Source organism: Netta rufina (assembly GCF_964035555.1).
Source record: "Netta rufina genome assembly, chromosome: 10".
Classification (NCBI taxonomy): Eukaryota; Metazoa; Chordata; class Aves; order Anseriformes; family Anatidae; genus Netta; species Netta rufina.
The window spans coordinates 14,138,006-14,152,986 of record NC_140133.1 but is presented as its reverse complement, the minus strand read 5'-3'; the positions used below and the strand labels follow the sequence as shown (position 1 = coordinate 14,152,986).

Sequence of the window (14,981 nt, the reverse complement as noted above, 5' to 3'; positions counted from 1 at the left end):
CCAGACTTGCCTAACAGACAAGACTTTTCCACCCTTCTTTCTCTGTTTCCCAACTCTGTCCTCACACTCTCACAGACAGTAGAGAAATGACTGTGTGGTCGACTCCTTAATTCATATGTATTTCCACCTAGACAAGAATCATCTGTTAACTACAAAGTTAGTTAAAATATCCCTTTTAAATTTCACAGATTAGATGAAAGACTGTAAAATTCCAGTATCAGAAGCTTCAAATGTTTATCCTCATAAAGGATCTCTTACATACTTTTGAACATTCTGAAAGTATATTTGCAAAGTTATTTTCTCATTGTTATTTTTTTGTTGTTGTTTTCAATAGCCCGTCAGTCAGGAGCATCACTATCAGAAAGAAATGAGCCCGCTTTCTCATTCCAACCCACGGTAAGACTCCATGTATAGCCCAGGCAGTAAGAATTAAGGTGGAGTGTTCTGAATGCTAAATGTGACTTTCTTTGATTTAATTTCTTTTCAATTGCAGCCTCCTCTCAGAGGGCTTTACTATTGCTCTTTTTAGACATTGACTACAAGTTGCAGTATGTCTACATTGTCCCAGAATGCAGAGCTGGATTCTGCATGGTTTGGATGTACCTCTGTGTATTTAAAGTAGCCGGCACAGGCCTGGCTTCTAAACCTGCTTTGATGTGTGGTTCAGCAAATCTTCAACTGACATATATACTCCCTCACCTGTTTCTTTCACCCTCTCTCTGTCTCGCTCTTTTGAAGGCTCTGAAGTAAAATTCTGCATGTGACTCTAGATGTCAGGGAATCTATTTGTTACAAAAAAAAATTAATGTTCCTTAATTAAACAGGACTTTTCAATAGATAACACACTCAGGAGAGGGTGCTATGTTGTAACATTGTGAAATAGTTCAGACAAATTCTGCCTACAATGTATTTTGGCTGTCAAGTTCTTTGTCTTATCTGTTTTGTTTGGAGACAGCAACAAAATCCCTGTGACTTTATCGTAAGGTAAGATAGGGATTTGAAGACAAGAGGTGAGGGTGGCTAAAGGGAAATGATGAAAGTTGAGACGACCAAAATTAATTGTTCTGTTTTAGAACTGCCTTGTACCTGTGAAACCCCAGCATCACTTTGCCAATTTTTTAACAGCCTGAACAGGAAGTGTACTTGTTTCAAAAAGTTGTCCTGTTTCGCTTTCAGTTGGTGAAATTAACATGGATTTTACATGTCCAGATTTTAGCTGGACAATGCATGGATGTTGGGAGGAATATGAGGAGAGGACATTTCAGATACAACCATGAAAGAGTTTGCTCTATTTTTTTTCAGGATATCAACAGTGTGAAATTTTATGATCATGCACTGCAAGTCAGTTGTGCAGCATAATATGTATTTCTCCTCACATAGATGTTTTCAGTCACTTGTTTCACTTCCATCCACATTTTTATTATCTTCTTGTTAGATTTTATGGAGTGAACAATATGAAACTTGCTGCGCAAGTTCACCCAGATGTGTCAGTTATTGCAGCATATGTTTCTTGGTGCACATAGTATATTACTGGAGTTAAAGTGCAATCCTGGATTCCTGTTCCATTTCATATGTAAATCTGTGTGCTGATGTCAATCTAGAAAACCTCTCTAACTTGGGTGCTACTTATCAGAGGATCTGTCTCTATCTATTAATGTTAAAGTGGATGAAGTGGATGGAGACACTTGACTACAGTCCACAGATTAAGATATCAGGTAATTTGTGACTGACAATTTGTCGAGAACTATATTCCAGAAGTGATTCCATAATTATGATGATACTAGAATAGCCTGTATTTTAGTACAAGCTGTGTTGTTTTTCTGCTTTTTACCCATAGGTTGGTTGAGTCGGGTTTTATTACTTTTATGCATGTGTTAAAGCAATTTTATACTCAGTACATTTTATATACTGAAAAAGAGAATAAACACCATTATCTGTAAAAATAAAGCATTTCAGCATATTAAGTTAATATGGTCTACAATGAAAACTTCCATTTTCATATAACAAAATCTAAAACAAAATAATATAAATTACAATTTAGTTCTTATGCTATTTTAATCCAATACACACACTAGACTAAAATTTCAAGTCATTTTCGAGAAATGTGGGCAAAGTATTCGTAAAATACCTGAATACTTGCAAATGCTTCATAAATTCAGTAGCCCTTGTGAACTGCCAGAAAAGTATTATTGGGCTGTAAATACAGAAGATGACAAAATTACGAGGTCAGTTTGCATCATGATATTAAAACCTGAGAAGATATGACTGGAATACCATCATTCAGATCATTACCTTTCATTTATAATGGAAAACTGAGTAATGTTTTCCATATAGGGTGTGTACCTAAATGAGACAGAGATGAAATAAATGGCAATTCTGAAACTTAGTTCCTGAGCTTTTTTTAAAAGCCAATTTTAATAGGTAATGTACAGGCAAGTAAAAAATATCTAAATCTTTGTGAAATTACTGTAGCTACGTAGAGGAACACACAGGACAATATTTGAAAAATTGGTATATTCTATGTAGAATATGGGTAGAAATACCATGGTATGAAGACATTTAAATGATGCACTTACTGAAACAACAAAGAGTTTGTTTTTAAAAGTGATAAAGAATTCAACAGGCCTGACATAACTTTAAAAAGTGTATTAGTGATATTTTCTGGGAAATGAAAAGAGAGCAATGTGGCAGCTATTGTCCAGTAAATGTAGCTTCTGTCCATAATAAGATAAAAGAACAAGCCAAGAAAGAAAGCACCTGTGAAGATAATGGAAATGCAGTCAATAAAAGACCCAGCTAGACTCATTTTCCATTGGTTCCACTGGGTAAAGGTCATAAGTCTGCCAAGAATATTGCTACTGCAGTACAAATCACCCCTGCATCACGCTGCTTTGCAAGGCACAGAACCAGTTAATGAAAGGAGACAGGCTGACTGCAGAGGCTACAGAGCCAGATGAGCAAGAAGATGCACAGTGTTTCAAGCCTTAGCTATGCAGTTCCCACAGGCTGACTTGCTGTATGGTCCTAGCTGAACTTCAGAACTGCTCTTTTCCCTCCAAATAGGAGTCTAATTATCTTTGTTACTTCTTCCTCTGGTGCAGGGGCTGGAAGCTGCTATGTACTCTGCATCTACTTAGTAAGCATTTAAGCAGCGTTGTCCTTCAAAATATTTGTGTGTTATAGAAAGTTTGGAAGTTTCATTAAAGGAAATGCTGAAAGAAAAATAATATTGAAAAGGAATTTCAGTCATACTGAACTGCAAAATGTGGAACTATTCTATAAAAAAGATCACTTGAGCCTAATTTTATGAATACATTTTCTGAACTACAGATGCTCTTCAGAAAATTTATTTCTGATAAAAGCTGATTTTCCATCTTTGAGAAAGAGATATTTTTTTAAAGATGAAATCTTCTTTATAAGCATTGCCTCACCAGCTCCTCAGCTGGCATCCTACTCAACTCTTCCCACTCTACCAAATTAAATTTGTTCCTCTGAAGTTCAAACAGCTGTTCCCCAGAAACCACACTACGGTAGGTCATAAATATTTCAGAACTTCATTGGGTATCCTTTCACAGGAATTATATATTACTTCAGTAATTTCATATAAAATGTACATAGGCAAATTTTCAGTTAGGTTTCACCCAGACATTTAATTTTACTTGTTAAAAAAATCTATTCCCATAGTGAATTGTGGGCACAAAGATTTGATGATAGTAAATATCTAGCTAATTTGGACTATGTCCAAAAATGTAAGAATAGCACGTACACCACAGGCTTCATTTTACGAGAAAGTCTATTTGTCAGTGGTCTCAAACCAAAGAATGAGTGATCAAGATATGTTTCATTTATAAATGTGTTTTGGTTTTTTTTGATAATCTGAAGTTTAATTTGTTGTTCATATTATTGGCTGGTGGGTTTCATATGTTAACGGCTCTAAAATCAACAGCTCTATATACCTGGAGCTGATGGGTTTTCCAAAGGTGGCTGGAATCTGCAAAAGTTAATCAGTATATCAGTCAATGAAAAGTGATATTTTGAACTACAGTCTGTACCTCTGCTGTGGGCTTGGTCAGGGCTGCCTGCACAGAATTACCAGGAGTAAATAGGACTGTAGCCCCTTACCAGCTCCAGCCCAGAGCTGGACTGCTGGAAGCTCACACTTGCCTGGCTGGTATGTGAAAGTATGTGTATGCATCCAAATATAGTGTACCCACCCATTCAGCCCTATATGTTGGAGCTGGCCTTGCTGTAGGACCTGCTGTGGGTGATCATGATTCCCTGTTAACACTGAGAGTGCATCTGCAGCTGATGATGTAGATTGTCAGCCCTGAAATCCCAGCAAGAAATTTAAGAAGCTATGTGATGTTATTTGCCAGTTCCCATTTACCCTTTCCAGTGTCTTATTCTTCTCCATGATTCCCTGACCTGTTTTGCATATTATTATCTCCATAAGTTTCACTATGAGAAGTAAACATTACAGTTGCTCTGCAGTGGTAGGATTCAGTACCGTTCTCAAGCCAGTCCAGTAGCTGACTCATAAAATAAGCTTGATTTATCTTCCCCGTACATGCAAGTCAGTTGCTTCTTCCGTGAAATTTTTGTGTTTAAATTAGTTTCCATCAGTGGTTTTGTTACAAATAAAAAAGAAACCCCTTAAAGCTAAGGAACACACTAGGTCCCTAAAATTTTAAGGAAAAACAGTATTATAAAGTGTTTACTAAAATTGCTAAATGGAAATAGATGATGCAAGTCAGGCTCACTTTTTGTCTAGATTTATGTTTTATCTATAAAATGTGTCACGCTACTGTGGTTTAAATCCCTCGTAGCTTTGCCACTGGTGGATGTGATATAAAGTTCATTGTATCTATAAGAGGCTGATAAGGGCCTGCAGTCATTGACAAATGATTAATAGTCGCCTCACCTCACATTGGTTTGGTACAAGCTAACTTAAGCAAGCTGTCTTGTTACTGTAACCTACGTATGTTATGTTAGACTGATTGGGATGTTATCATTCTTCCTTTGTCTACAATCTGAAAGAAAAGGGAAAAAACAACTAAAGAAGTTTTCTTCCCTTTTTTGGTAAAGGTATGTCTCCAATGGAAATAGTTCATATAACAAAAAATGAACAAAAAATGGATGCCTTTTGTAATTGCATTCTATTCTATAACATTACAATAAATGTTATAGATTTGAAATTGATCATAATAAAATAAATGTTTCATTGACTTGCAGATAAACATGTTTGAAGAGGACAGTAACTTTAAGTTTCTCAAAAAAGTTGTAGATGTTGCCATAAGGAAAAAAAAAAATCATATTCTTAGTTACTACTTTACGAAACAATGTGATGTCCTTATTTTTGTAATGACATGTGTGCACAGTATACAAGTCATAATGAATGACAATTTCATGATAATGAATCATGAAATGGATAAACATGTTTCTTTAGCTAAATACATTTTTAACTTCTTTTCAAACTTGATAGCTGGTAAAATTAGCAAGTAAATTAGTTAAACATAACCGTCAGTTCTTTATATGCGTAACTCTTTGACCACTCTATTAATTTTAGGAATTAAATTACTCTACACTTTATTTAAAATTTTCTGGTACCAGTCTTTTTCATAATCTATTGTTGCCATAAATATTGCCATGATAATGGCACCTGACATTTACATAAAGTATTGATGATGTCAGCACAAATCCACAAACCTTGCAAACACTTAAGTACAAATATTAAAGGTATGTTCAGTTCTGAGGATACCATTCAAGTGTTTTCATCCATCCCAGATGGAAACTATACATGCCAGTAGTTGATGCATGTCATTGCACCTCTCAGAGATTCAGTAAGATTAAACTCACCTATAAAATGGCACAGTAGGAGAAAGATTGTAGTTATAACATTTATTTGCACTAAGCCAGAATTTCTCTAGCATGCATGCTGTAAAATTCAAATGCAAAACATCTTTGTCTCCCGTACTTCCAGACAAGGGCTTAAATAGGAGAATACCTTAAAGTTGAGAAGGAAATTTTAAAAATGAGTTTTGCAAACAAAGAAGCATATTTATTTTTATGATTCATTAGAAGATCAAAGTCATACAACTCCATTACTTCTGCAAAACAGACAATATTACATTATGAAGTATTACAGAATTACATAACAGTTGTCAAAATAAGTGAACAAAAACAATGTATCACAAAAGGTACTTTGCTTTGTCATTGTACTTGTTCACTTACTTTACTCATACACAAAATAGAGTAATTTACAATAGGTCTCCCAGTCGTTAATCTGAATTAACAAAGTGCTGCTGCATTTGTCAGGTTATAATATGCATGAAAAAGAACATGACAATAGAAGCAAATGGCACAGGAAACATCTAATTGAAAAGATTAAATTTTTTAATCATGGTGGTAAAAAGCTTAGCTTCAGAAAGATTATTGAGAACCAGGTGGCTAACACATAAAAACATGTTAAAATAATCCAAAAATTGCTTTCTCTTGTATGGGAATCTGAAAATATAAAAAGTGGCAGCATATACACTAAGGGACTGGACATGGCAAATCCTCCTAACTATGTTGTTGAGTCTATGTTAATATAAAGTAGTTTGTCTGTTGTACTTGTAGATTCAGGAGTTATGGAGAATGTTTTTATTGTTCCACACTTTTTCTGAATATTCCTAAGCCATTGAAAGTGAGTGTTCTAACTATGCTTATATGCATAGATGAAGCAAACACCAAAAAAAGTCAACTATTCCCTACTATTGTTCCTAACTTCTCAAGTAAAACCAAAGTAATAACAAACGAACACTGTGCTATTTTCATTCTGTTGAGAATTGGCCATCTGCAGACCACAGGTATTTTTCCAGCAAATGGTTACCTGCACAGTGGGAGGAATATGCTTGTATATCTGCCTCAAGACTAGTACTGTAGAAAAAAATACAGGAAAATCTGGGGCTGCATACATCAGGTTAGCCTTGGTTCATGTCTCGTGTGGTCATCACCCATGTTAATGGGCATGATGTGTTGCAGCAGCAAAAATAACATTGAACAGATGTATTATAGGGCCTTCAATGTCCCCTGTACATCGTTAAAAAAAGCAAAGGACCTGGCTGTATTCACATTCTTGAAAGAGAGTGGTTACTGAATACTCAAAGGTGAGGAGTACTCTAAACTGTTCAATAACATTGACATGCAGATTTGTCCAGAAACCTCTGCCTGCAGTATAAATGTCAGTACAGAATAGCAGGGTACTGCAAATGGCACTTTATACCAAATGTATATGCTTACAATGCTGTCCTTTGCATCTTCATGACACTTGGATGAATAAAGATATTAAGAGAATGGTATATGGCCCCATAGCTTTGGTAGGCAAATTTCAGTCAGTCTTCCCTGAATGAAGTGTCAATGCCTACATAAGGTGAGACAAGAGATTTTATATTTATTGCTGCCCATAGACAACAAATCAGCTGGTTCATATCTGTAGAAGCCTGTGTTCATGTGACACTACTGCTTGGAGGAGTGTATTGATAAACTTCTCATATCAAAGGAGCCAACTGTTTTAGCCTTTCCCAGGATGTAACACACGCTGACTGTTCGTGTACTGACTAGCCATCCCTTGTTCCTGGCAGGATGTCTGAAAGAGATCTTTCTTTTTTTTCTTAAAAAGCAAAACTGTCTGTGTTTTCAAGGGCACAAATGCCCACACCTCCCTACCCTGCCATCTCGGTATCATTTGTGCATTTGCTTTGATCCATCATGCAGAGTGTTGGTTTTGATTCCTTTATGTGATTTTGCTGTTGTTAGCAAAATTTGCTGTTGTTTTTGAAGAATTAGACAAAGGTACCATACCTCTCACTTTTGGTAATGATCAAATTTCTAGCTTAATGCTTTACCATTCAAGGTATTAATATACTAGAAGGTCAGCATTTCCTAGCTTTTTTTTCACTTTCTTGAAAAAGAAAGATAATTTTCACAGACTAGGAACATTCAACTGTATCACCTTTAACAAGTTTGATAATAATAAAGTTAGTGTTCTCTTGAGTCATGTTCTCTCCATTGATTTTTAAAAGCCCTCTGGCTCCATGTCATCCATTAAAAGTTAAATGGGATGCAGTCTACATCCAGGATGCACAGAATAGTAAAGTGCCATTAGTGGCTGGCTGTGGAGGAAAGGAATTACTTTAATTGCGACAAGACTCGTTGGGTTCTAAGTTCAGGTGTTTCCTGAATAACGAAACATTAAAACATAATGTTTAAAATGCATGGTTTATTTAATTGTTAAAAATATGTGGAAGAAGAAGCAAATCCTTCCTAACAGATGCTTCATTAAATGTGGAAATCCAGTTGATTCACTGATCAATGAATATCTGATGTACTTAATTAGAATTCACTTGTTTAAGATTAGCTTCGTATACAGGAATTTTAACACACCTTCACAAATTCATTAGTTCCAATTTATACAGCTGGTCTTCTGATAACTGAATCAAAAAGCTAAGAAGAATGGGCCAGTATTTTATTTAAATTAGATGATAAAACATTGTTTTTTCTCTATTAGTGTCATTTATATTGCTATTGAACATCAAGACTATAATCTAGCCAGCAAGTAAACATGGTGATGAACTAGAGGCTTAGCCTTTAAGTAAATTACAGCTAACAATTTAGATTGTGGTTTCTGTTTTTTTAGAGTCTCTTTGTCTCTATTGGAAGTATGGTGTTTGGCAGGCTGGATTTGCTGAAGTGGTTTGGGGACAGGGAAAAGTCATTCTGTAAATACACTCACGATTTTCTAAAACTTAGTGGTAGCAAAAAAACAAGTTCCAGTAAGGCATACAGTAAATGAAGATATTATGTATTAGGGATGGAATGAATCTGTCACTTTGACGGATTGTGAGGCAAAGAACAGATTAACAGATTACTCATAGTCAAAATGTAGCTCACTGTGAAAAATGTGCAGGAAATGATAAGTGTTGGTTTGTGCTGATTTAATGATATTTTGAAACTACAATAACACTCCAGGAGAATAATACAATGTAGCACATCTTGCATTTTTTAATCATCAATGTATTGCTGGATTGACCTTAAATCCTTCTGATATTTCTTCTTAAAATATAGCTTTCAGCTCATGTAAAGTCATACAGACGTATATTTATGTGTTTTTTCAAATTTTTATTAAAATCTGAACTCAAAAATCTTTGATATGTATGTATAATATGCTCTGTATTCCTTTGGTAGTATATCTTGTTCTTCTGTACTCAATGAGTTTTGCATTGTAGAGATACTGTTCTACTCATCTGGAGCTAAGTGACACTGAAAAGTGATTTATAAATTAATATTGAATGCTGCTTGGTTTATGACATATTTGTTTAAGGACTTATAAGAATATTCACAACTGAAATTGTTTAAAGCATTTTATTTGCAATAATGGACAATTTAAGGTTAAGATGATTTCACAATTATTACAGACATGTGGTCATATGACCTGAGATTTGATTTCCTTTTTTTAAAAAAAAAAAATAAAAAGCATAAGATTGCGTATAACACAAGTAAATCTTATTGTTAATAGCTTTCAGAAGTCTTTGCTTTACTTCTGAAACTAATATTGAAGACTTTATTTCTATGGAAATGTTTCTATTTTAAAAAAATCTCATTACACATGCATACGTAATATATTACAAAGCAGAATCCAAATAACTGTTTATTAAGTAATTGATTTAGATTAATGAAGTTACACATACCCATGAAGGTCAGCAGAAATGTAAAAAAAAGAAAATTCAGATCTACTAAAGTTTAGCAGCTTAAAAAGTAATGGAAGCTCCACAACCAATGTAGCAAGGAATGGGTGAGGGGTTAGGTCACAAAGTTAGGTGACTTTGTGTTGATTTATTTAATTTGGTCTCTCGCTACCTCTTTTAAATAGATACAATTAAAAATTCAAACAAAGTGGGAAAAAATAGGTCTTCATCCTACCTGAATTTAATATTTAATTTATATGAACCACACTTTAGATATGAGCTCATACTTTGCTTTCAGTGGATCATAGTGAGGTATTACTTACTTGGAGCACAAGATGTCAAGAATTGGTCCTTTTTTCCTTAAAATATTTTTGTACTCTTGATTTATACATTAGCATTCTCTGGCCCTCAACGGAGTTAATCAAATTATTCATTGTAAAAAATAATTTTGAGGCAAATGTGCTTCTCTTATTATCACTCAGACATGAGCCAGTTCTCCTCTAGTATTCATAAAAATTTACTAAGTAGTTCATGCAGCTAAATACCATCTTTTGTGTTCTTTATTGATTGTACTCTTCAGATGCTTAATAATCTCTCAATTTGATGTGTTCTTAATAATACAAAACTGATGTTACTTTTTCATTCTGGTTTGATGTAATGTAGCACTTGCCTTGCATTTTTTAAGTATACTGCTATTATTAGGCTGACCTAATCATATGAGTATTCCTTTCAATTCCTATACAAACTATTAGACAAAGCTGTTGTACTGAAACTTTGAAGCATTTTAATTGTGTTAATAATATGGATTAAATGATCTAATTGATTTAAATAATACAAATTAAATAAGATCCAAAAGAAAAGTGGTAAAGTATGCTATCTCAATTCACAGAAATGTTAAAAGTCTTTATACTTAAGAAATTTGACATTTTCTCATTCCATCTGTTAGGATAGCTTAAAAAGCAACTTTTAAAAAATAGGAGTATCAAAGGTGTTCAGCAAGATTTAAATCAAAGCCCTGATTCTTCATTTTTCTGTTGATGGTATTATTGCTATGGCAATAGTTCTGATATGGTATTGCCATTGGTATTGCCACTAATTTTCTCAACAGATTTTACTGATGGATGCCATTTTCTGAAAAATTTACTATTCTGTTATGAAACTAAAAATTGTGTTCATAAATCCCAAAGATTTATTCTGTTTTTCATCACAGCTCAGTTATCATGTGATGTTTCAATATATGACACTTACTTTCTGAAAGTTTTTTTATTTTTTTAGAAAAGCCCATGGCATGAAATATGTTTTATTACATTTTGATATGTAGAATTGCATCCAGAATAATTAAGAACCTCAGTGCCAGCATTAAAGATGCTTGGAATCTTTCTGTTCCAGGCCTTCATACAAAAAAAGTCACAATGTCAAAAGACTTACTTAGCATTCAGCATTGTTATCAGAAAAGCTCTAGATAGTTTATTGCATGTTGATTGCATTGATTATAGCTTGAGGCATTGGTAGCATAAAGAGAGTGTCATTAATTAGTCAGAGTGCTTGATTCGCTTTTATGTTTTAAGGAGATAAACTAGCTTCTTGAAGTTCACCCCAGAAATATTCTTTATTCAATCAAAATAAAAACACAATAAATGGGAACACAGGCCACAGTCTGCATTTCTAAAGTGTTAATTGCTGATTTTCTCCATGATGGGCTCTTTACTTTTAGGCAAGGTCAACAAATTTTCTCAGAATTTTGGTGTTGTTTTTTTTTTTTTCAAATTACCATATACACTCTGTCCCACACACCAATATGCTTTAGTTGCTTCCTTAAAAGTATCTGCAGATTTCATTGTGAAAAAGTCTGTATTGACTGCAAGACTACAGCATCTATCAGAATTACAGTGTAAGCTCATGTTTCAGAGGTTTATCAAACAACTATAAATATTTACTCTCTGCTGCAGCTTGACCAAGAAGATTTCAGCACACATAAGCTTTCTTTTTTTAAATTTTAAATTTTATGAAGTATTGTCTTAGACATTGCTAACTGACATGTGGAAGTGATAAGCCAGTTTTTAATATATATTGTGTAAAACCTTAGAAGTAATATTATGTCAATAATGGATCCTTAATATTGCACTGGTTTATGTACTTTTCTTGGTGGTTAAAGCTATTCATTTCTCTTGGACAGTGGGAGGAAAAAAGAAAACATAAACTGATTCCAGACTATTTTAATAGGAAATAATAAGCTTACCATGCACCTCCTTTGCCTCAGTCATAAGTACATACACTTCTACCTCCCTTTAGAACCATTGAAATCCTTAGCTCTTATACTCACACCTGCTAGAAAAAATAATAGTTCTTCAACTGAGCCAGGTGCCTCATAATAAATATAAAGGTGAAAATGAACAACTTCCATACAGCAGAATTAACTCAAATAATTGAATAAAAAAAATAAGGGACAAAATCATACAAATAATCACCCATCTTTGATTACTCAGACATATCTTTCAGGAAGACTTTGCAGAGATGAGACTTTAAACTGAAATTTGTAAATTTCCTGAGTAATAAGAACCATAAATTTAAGAGAGATACTGGTTTGATGGCACATGATTACCAAACTCCCTCCATGTTCTATAAATGAGTTATCTTTATTTTCCCTTGGAAATAGTTCCCTTATTGTCTTTTTTTCCTTCATACTAACATCCTCTCCTCTCTCCTCATCCTCTGCTCTCCAGGTACAAATTCCTTTTTATTTTTTCTTTTTTTAGAAATGATCTGATACGTATTTTTTATGAAAAACATGGATCTGTAAACTCTTCTGTTTTGTGCCAGACTTGTAGAACTTCATGTATGCTCTAAAGCTTCTTTACTTTTCTAACATTTGTTAGTCTGACTGAGTTAATTCTCTTTACCAGCAATCACCATCTTTCCTCTGTTCTTGCACAACCGTAGCTTCAGCAGTCTTCCCAGCAGAAATACGCTAGTCCTTCTCTGTGTCTCAAACATCACCGTCTTTAAGTTGTAATGAACTGGGAAAAAAGGGTAGCTTGGGAAGCGGAGATGTAGATTAGCACTAATAGTTCTGCCTTGCCTTACCTAAAATTGTTGCAGTTTCTCAAAGAGGTTGCCTTTACTGACTTTATGCTTCAGTACAATTGTAGAGAATTGGGTAAGTGTTAAAGCTTAGTGCTCTCTCACTGCTTGCTGTGAGCATGTTCAGATATTAGTGTTTAGCTTCATGTTGGCAGAGTACGAGGCAGCAAAAAACACACGTGCAAGTGGCAGAAATGAATAAATACTACCATGCAACTGAATATCATATGCATGTACTTAACTGTTATTCCTGGAAGCTTTTGAAACTTTGCTGCAAATGAATAGTCTTTGGGTGAATTCAGGGAATGCAAAAATGGCAAGCAATGACAGAGAGAGATAATAATGAGGTGTCTAGGCAAGGATATTGCTGTGTGGATTAGTTGTACCAGTTCTCACTGGCATTGGCTGAACAGCAGGGAAGGATAGGTTGTGAAGTTGGCCATATATGTGGAAATAGAATGATGGTATAAAAAAAAGATTGAACTATGTTTTTTACATATTGAAATGATGGAAAAATCAATATCTCTTCCTTTAAATCTGCTATACTACTTGCTGGATTTCTACACCAGCAGTTCTGTTTCCTGAGGCAGAAAATTAGTTTTTTCCATTTTGACTGCAAACAGATAGGTGGTTGTCCCCTGATTCACCCCAGATTATGTGTACATGCCAGCAGGAGATGATGTGGAATCAATAACAAGTCCAGAAGTAAGAGAAAATCTAACAATAAACAAACAAACAAAAAAAGGCATATTTTAGCAATTACAGCACATGACTGAGCCTTGCCAGATTTCTCTGTCAGAAACACGTCTTACATGAGATCATCAAGGCTTTTCAGAAAGTAGATGTACATTACCTGTTTACTTGGTGTTGGACAATTGATACAGTCTGGCAATGTAAAGAAATCTGTCAAGCTTTGGGAAAATTCAGCCTTTCTAGAGGAATCTGCTGATGGTGAAGTTACTTTCGTAGCCCTAGCAAATCTTCCCAGCTTCTAGTACAAGTTTGCATGTAAAGTGTTCTTGTGCCAGCTGTTGGAACAACCATGGCCAGACATAAATTAAATCAATCCCAAACTAATTTACTCTGTAGAGCTGCACTGTTCCCACCAGCATGAAGCAAACATAGGAGCATTTGAAGACTCCTTTTCCAATCTACATCCCTTCCCTTGCAATGAAAAAGGTTGGTCAAAAAGGATGGATCTGCTTCTATTGATATAAGATGTTTTACTGAAGTTCTTCGAAATCTGTTCAAAATATTAAATCTCAATCATTCAGTTCCACAGTTAGTTCTATGGAGGCTTTAATGTGTTAAAAACATTTAACTGTCAAACAAGAGAGATGGGAACATAGTGAAACATCAGCAAAGCAGTGTACAGAGATCAGTTTCTTCTATGACAAGAATTGTGAGACGTGGTCAACTACACAAGGATTGCCTGAACTTTGTGACTTGGATGTGTCCTTCCAGGGCTGTTTCTCTCATTGGTAGTATAAAATGAATGAAATCTCATACATGTGTTTCCTATCCCATTTTTTAGTGAAAAAGTCAGCAGTTCAGTTCGCAATAAAAAAGCAATAACAAAATAACAATAAAAAGGACTGCTCTGTTTTCCTTTCTTTGAGCCGTAGCAATCAAAGACAGTGTATCATAAAGTGGCGTATGTGAAATGAACATTGAACTTTACATCAATGTATGATAATGGGAAAATCATTTTTAAAAGCTATCACAAAGTAGTGTTCAGCAGAGGCATAAATTGCCTATTAAATTAAATAGGTGAAGAAGTTCCATACTCCCTTCTCTGTGATAAAGATTCCACCAAAACCTTTTTCTTCACAGAAGTAAAACAGACCTGTGATAGCTGTGATGAGATGAGTCCTGTCTTCTGGTCAGCAAATAAAACCATGTTGTGCTCGATAACAATTTTTTTATTTACAGCATAAAACAAATTTTATAAAAATAATAAATTGTTTTAAACAAATATTTATAATGTGTTTACAGAGGTTGTTTTTTTGATATCAACAACTGTTTTTAATAATATTCTGATTCAATCCAGTATTTCCTTCTTAGAAAACACTGGGAAGCTGTTAGAATGTTATTCTTAGCTTTGATCATTAATTCCATCCCTTTATTGAAAAATTTAAAAGTGAAAATGAACTGCAAAGAGTACATTATTTTATA

General features: G+C 34.4%; 1 protein-coding gene across 1 annotated transcript in view; it reads left to right on the top strand.

The window, feature by feature from the left end:
- CFAP20DC (CFAP20 domain containing) overlaps positions 1 to 14,981 on the top strand; it is a gene marked incomplete at both ends in the record, with an annotated part of 62,369 nt that overhangs the window by 40,487 nt on the left and 6,901 nt on the right. Inside the window, one exon of the mRNA XM_084292550.1 lies at positions 335 to 396. Within this exon, the coding sequence (XP_084148676.1) occupies positions 335 to 396 (62 nt within the window). The remainder of the gene's footprint in view (positions 1 to 334; positions 397 to 14,981) is intronic.